The sequence below is a fragment of the Acyrthosiphon pisum genome, chromosome A2 (genome assembly GCF_005508785.2).
Source record: "Acyrthosiphon pisum isolate AL4f chromosome A2, pea_aphid_22Mar2018_4r6ur, whole genome shotgun sequence".
Lineage (NCBI taxonomy): Eukaryota > Metazoa > Arthropoda > Insecta > Hemiptera > Aphididae > Acyrthosiphon > Acyrthosiphon pisum.
Window position 1 is genome coordinate 74,565,903 of NC_042495.1, and position 6,596 is coordinate 74,572,498.

Genomic DNA, 6,596 nt, shown 5'->3' on the forward strand with positions numbered 1-6,596 from the left:
CGACTTCACCAGGTATTGTATTTTGTTGATCGGTTGATCGGTTATCATCCGTACAATTTATTATATAATTAACTAGCTGATCCCGTGCACAACGTTACCCTTAAAAAATGTCAACTCTTTAAAAAATTGTGATAGTTTAAATAATTTTGGATGTAACTTGTAACAGTAAGTGCAATTCAGCCACCCTGCAAGTAGGCAATCCGACTACGTCAGATCGCGAACAATTTACAACGATATATCAAGTGGTCAGCGGACACCGCCGATGAGCGGCTATAATGGTGCAACATATTGGTAGGCAATATGCGACAATCCGCTTTGATGCATCGCTTGATTAACCAATAAACAAATAAAATGCTACCTTATACTAATATGTCATTAATAATAATAATAATTATAGCTTTAAAACATATACCATCCATTTATAAACAAAAATGTCCACCGTCAATATCAAAATCCCCGTTTTATCACCTCTCCGGATCGGACCTAAGCAGTGGCGTACCTAGGCCTATCTTACGGGGGGGGCGAAATATATTTTTATCTATTCTTAAAATATCTTAAAAATGTACGTCACAGCTAATCTAACCTAACGGAAATTTCATACTTGTAAAATACCTATGAAATAAAACATTTTAATATTAATAGGTACATAAAAAATAAATTATTGTTTAATTTAATAATATAGTATAATGCATGTTATAAAATAATTTTATTATAATTATAATTTATAATACAAAGTCTATTTTTCTGTTTTTCATACGAGAAAATCGTTCAATAATTTCATCCACTGGTATATTTATTTCTTGATAAATGTGCAATAGTGCAAGCCCGCATAAGCGATCCTGGCCCATTTTTGAACGTAGCCATGTTTTTAGCCTACAGCACAAGCATAAAATAAAGCAAATAATAAATATAAATAACTAAAAAGCAGACAGCAGTAGGTGTATAGGTACCTAGATTTATAAGACAATTTTGTAGATTGTTTGTAGAATGTTTGACATTAAAGAACTTTTTTTTAAACTAAAGTACTGAAGCAGCAGAAAGTATAAAAGCAGTAAGCATTCAATTGCTTTTTAAAAATAATATTGAGTCCTATAAATATTTTTAAAACTTATAAGGCAATCTATTATATTTGTATTCTATTATTATAATAGAATACAAATATTAAACTAAAAAATAGGTATGACAAGATAAAATTTTACCGTCTTAGAGTAGAAAAGGATCGTTCAGCAGATGCTACACTTATAGGCAAGCAAGCCATTATACCAAGCAGTTTTTTAATATTAGGAAAAATTATTTCACTACAATCTGAAATACATTTAATGGCATCACAGTCAATACATTCACCTAAAAATAAAAGAGAAAAAAATATTATGTGTACTTAACTCATTATTCAATTTTAAAAAGTTTTTATACTACCTACAATAACTACATATTAATTTAATTACCTTCATTTTTTTTTCTAATCCAACTTGATTTCCAAAGTTGTAATTCAGTTTTTAGCTCCAATGCATCAATTATATTGCTATCTTCAAATGTAAAATGTTCTTTTATTACCTTTAATAATATATCAGTATTATTTGTGTCAGATTTAATAATGAAACGGGGTAAAAGTAAAGGCAATTTTGAAATGGCATGATACTTTTCATTTAGAAATCTTGATTTTAAGTCTGTTATAATATTATCCAGTAAAGGTATATAAATAGAAAGTTTATAATAGTTTTCAATAGACGTGGTTTGATAATTAGATCTAGATATTTGTTTTGAAGCGATTCGAGGCTTTTTTAATTCAATATCCAATTCAGTCATTTGAATCTCAGCATGTCTGAACAATGATTTAAATTCTTCATTACAATTTTTTCTTTTATTTTCTAAGTTTGACAAAATATCAGTGATTATATCTGCAGCTTGACTTATATCACTATTGGCACTTTGTAGTAATTTACTGGCAGATGCAGTTACACATAATAATGATGAAAGTGAATGTAGTGATATAATAAATTCACATGAGCATACAGCTGTAAGTAATGTTTTTGCCTTTGACGATGAATCTTGTTCATTCCAATCTGATATTTTAGTTAATGCTTCTACAATATAATTTAAAGAAGATTTGAAAATTAAAACACTATCATGACGGTCTACCCATCTGGTTTCACATAAACTCTTAAGTCGCTGTTTACCATTAAGAATTGTTTTTAAGACATAATTTCTTTTAGATGACAAATTAAAAAAAGCTACAACTTCTTTCATTAACCCAATACCATTTCTAATTGCTTGAATAGATGAAGATCTTGAAATTGATAAGTTCAGTGCGTGGTTTGAACAAGGACAGTGAAAAGCATTTAAAGCATAGGACTGAATTTTTTGAACAGCTCCTTTTAAATTAGAAGTCATGACAGAACAACCGTCAGTCCCGATACCGATACAGTTTAGAGGATTTAAATTTAAATGTTGTAATATTTTGATCACAATTTCTCCAAGGATATCACCAGTTAATTTTGGCTCCAATGTATCATTTTTTGTAATATTATCATCTTCATTTAGTTCACTTTCTTCTATAGAATTAGATGTATTTTTAGAATACCAATAACTGTGACAGTCAATAAAAGCTACAAAATTTTCTTTCACAATATTATTATGAACATACCTCAGTACAAGACTCATTTGTGATATGTGGCTTATATCTGTGGTCTCGTCAAATATAATACTATAGAATTTACTTTCATTGACTTCATTTATAATTTTTTCTGTTATAAAGTTCTTGCAACATTCAATAATGTCATTTTGAATTTTTGGACTTATATATGTAGCTTTAGATGTTTTTGATTTTAAATGTTTTTCAAGTATAGTATCACCCGATAATATTCTATATTTAAGAAGAGCTCGAAAATTACCACTATTTGTAACTGGGGAATTAGATTTTTCTATTTCTTTATCTGCATTTTCACCAAACAAATTTCCTGAGTCGTTATGCCCTCTAAATGCAATATTTTGTCGGCCAAGAAAAATAATGGATTCAATTATTGGTTTCAGTCTTTCTTTGTTTTCTATAACTTGCTTCATTCTTGAGGTATTAACAATATTTATTATTTCCTTTTGTGGATTTTTATAACGGTTTAAAAAATCAGTAGCAGATGTCAAAGCATTTAAATGATATAAATTTAAACTATGTTTCTCCAAATCACCATCCTTCCCTAACAATTTAGCATACTTCTTTAATGGTTCATTTACTAACTTTTTAAGTTCTACGTTATTATCTTTACCACCTTTATTGCTAAAAAACACACAAAATTTACAAAATAAACCATTCTTTGATGTTGAATAAACAAGCCACTTATATTTTTCAAAATGTGAGCGCTTAAGAAACCGTTTTTCTTCTTTGGACTTCTTAGTATGTACTGAGAAAGGATAAACAAAATTATCTTCTGGAATATTCAATTTCTCAAGAATCCTAGACTTTATGTGATCAGAAGGATGTGTAGGTTTTAAGAAATTCCCTATATCATCACTGAATTCAAATACTTCTAAAGGTTGATCTTCATAACTTGAATTTTCAGTAGGACTCAAAATATTAAATACCTTTTGATCTGATAGATCAACTTTCCTCTTTTTTGGAGACGGAATATAGGTAATAGAATTATCATCTTTAACTATTGCATCTATACTTGTTGCAGTAGATGGATGATTCTTCTTACTCAACCAACTACTGAGTGAGCTTTGCTTGTTCATGACAAATAATTCAAATTTACAAAACACGTCAAAACAAATATTTTACACTATTAATTATGTACACAGACACACTGTACACGTACAAATCAGTCGAACCACAGACCACGAATTTTATTAATATTACCATTATTATTTTAGATTATAATATTATATTGTTATCACCACAGAATTACACTATGTTCGAACCGCCAAAACAAAATGATAACACCAGCTGATTCGACTATAGATAACAAAAATATTTTAAAATCTTGGGATTGATTATGTTATCATATTGTTATCAATAATCATATTATTGACTTCATGAAAAAAAATAAAAATTATAATAAAAACTAAAAAAAAATTAAAACAATGGACATTTCTCATATATCGTCAATTGTCACACAAAATTATACGACCCATGGGGGGGGCGAATGCCCCCTTCGCCCCCCCCACAGGTACGCCACTGACTTATATTACGACTGCTGTAACTAAATCAATTTAAGCCACAACACGTGCACAAAACCGGTTAACAATGCAGTATGAACTCCTTTATTGATATATATAATAATTCAATAAGATAAGTAAAATTTGATAAATGCTATTTGTGCCAGCTTTCGATGTCAATTGCCCCACTGTGCGTCGTGTATTTACGCTCATTTATTATTATAACAAAATTATTCTATTATGGCTTTTCAAATGCTAAAAACTGAGGAAGGGAAAGATATGCTTTGCTACGATGGCTACATTTTTTTAAAAGAAAAAGGAAAAGACACGAAATCTATATGGAAATGTAATCAGTATTATAAAAATAAATTTCGCGGACGACTTCACCTAAGCGAAGGGAAAATATTAAAAACGATGACCATAATCACGTTCCAAGTTCATCAGACATTCAAGGTAAAAAAAAACACTTAGTAATCTAAAAGATATAGCCATAAGCCAGCAATAACAGTGATATGAGTACACAATCGGTAATAGGTTCAGCACTTAGTCAAATCCCAGTTATTGAATCGTCTGGATAGTTACCTAATATAAATAGACTTAAACGTACTATTCAACGAGTACGAAAACAAAAATTAGAGTTGCCCGACGACCCGACCAACTTAAATTTTAGTTGATGGAATGACAAAAACCATAGATGGAAATCTTTTTATACAATATGATTGTGGTATTAATACTGAACGAATTTTAATTTTTTCAACAACACGTTTATTGTATCTCATGACACAATGCGACAATTGGTTTTGTGATGGCACATTTTCTAGTGCACCATCATTGTTTTATAAATTTTATACAATTCACGCTGTTCAGTATTCTAATGTGTTACCGTCTGTTTATATCTTATGACCAGATAAAAAAGAAAACACCTATAAACGTATATTTCAAGCACTAAAAACAATTGTGCCTGATCTAAGTCCTAAGACAACTATGGTCGACTTTGAAAAAGGTGCAATGAATACAATAACTTCTGAATTTCCTGAAGCAAAACTAAAAGGTTGTTTATTTCATTTGTCGCAATGTATTTGACGACAAATTCAAGCTGCAGGTCTCCAAAAAAAAATATATAGATAACGTAACTTTTGCGTTACAGGTTCGTAAATTACCAAGCTTAGCTTATGTACCAGAAAATAAGATTTTTGAGTCTTATGAAAAATTTTGGACACCAAATACTTTATTGAAAATGACAAATATTGTTGTTGAAGGATGGCACAATTACTTTACATCGATTTTAAATCAATGTCATCCAAGTACATGGAAATTTATATTAGCATTGAAAGAAGATGAAAACATGAATAAAATAAAAATTAACAATATATAGCTGGAGAATATCCACCAGCAAAAAAAAAAAGTATCAAGATAAAGCTCAACGCCTGAAGCAAATATGCTATGATTTTGAAAATAGACCTATCTACGACTATTTACAAGGAATAGCTCATCATTTTCAATTGACATTGTAAATTTTGTAAATAATATATATTATGTAAACGAAAAAACAATATTTATTGTGATTTTTTGTGATTATTTAAATAATACAATTTAGCGATAAATTGACGTGTAATTAATTGCGACCACGATAAATTGATGTGCGATGATTTGACGCACGATTGATTTAGCCACGGTGAATTGACGTATATCCTTTTAAATCATAGCTAAAACAGTTTGCTACGATTCTATTTAAATATTTATTTACGAATATCATTATATTGTTAATTTAATTTGTATGTACGAAATATTCATCTAGACTTTTTAGGGATTCTTTGTGTGTGAACACAGATACGTTTTCATGCCATCTGGAACTTCGACATAGATCCCTCAAGCTGTGAACCGGACGCAGAATGTTTGAAAGGCGGCCTACCCGTCCATCTGGGTATGCCTATTGCAACGGTTTACAGCAACGGTATGCCTATTGTTAGGTAGTCTAGTGATGGGAACTATCGAATAGTCACTATCGAACTATTCGATAGTAGTTCACTATTCGAACTATTCGATAGTAATTCCATAACTATCGAACATTCGAATAGTCACCATGTATTCGATAGCTTTAAAACTATTCGAATAGTTTATCGAATAGTTTTCATTCGAATAGTTTTTATTCGAATAGTTTATCGAATAGTTTTATCGAATAGTTTTCATTCGAATAGTTAATCGAATAGTTTTATCGAATAGTTGTCATTCCAATAGTTTATCGAATAGTTTTCATTCGAATAGCTTATCGAATAGTTTTCATTCGAATAGTCTATCGAATAGTTTTATCGAATGTTTATTTATTTCGAAAGTTTATAATAAATTAGTTTATCGAATAGTTTTCAATGTTTTCAATTTTTCATTCAATAGTTTAGTTAATCAAATAATTTTTATTTTTTATTCATTCGAAATTCGAATTTTGATTG

General features: G+C 29.5%; 1 protein-coding gene across 1 annotated transcript; it reads right to left on the minus strand.

Annotated features, from left to right (window-relative positions):
- Positions 1-112: 112 nt before the first annotated feature.
- Positions 113-3,759, minus strand: LOC103307736 (zinc finger MYM-type protein 1-like). The gene is made up of 3 exons (XM_029490477.1): positions 1,446-3,759; positions 1,200-1,344; positions 113-873 (listed from the first exon to the last, which is right to left on the minus strand). The coding sequence occupies exons 1-3, from the start codon at positions 3,724-3,726 to the stop codon at positions 723-725; spliced, it is 2,577 nt and encodes an 858-aa protein (XP_029346337.1). The 5' UTR covers positions 3,727-3,759; the 3' UTR covers positions 113-722.
- Between the last annotated feature and the right edge of the window lie 2,837 nt (positions 3,760-6,596).

Bases quoted from the DNA above. Each gene is read 5' to 3' on its own strand.
- LOC103307736 (XM_029490477.1), bottom strand. From the start codon at position 3,726: ATGAACAAGCAAAGCTCACTCAGTAGTTGGTTGAGTAAGAAGAATCAT. The intron at 1,345-1,445 runs GTAATTAAATTA...TTTTATTTTTAG, and splicing joins GATTAGAAAAAAAAATGAAG to GTGAATGTATTGACTGTGAT. The intron at 874-1,199 runs GTAAAATTTTAT...CTTGTGCTGTAG, and splicing joins TCCTTTTCTACTCTAAGACG to GCTAAAAACATGGCTACGTT.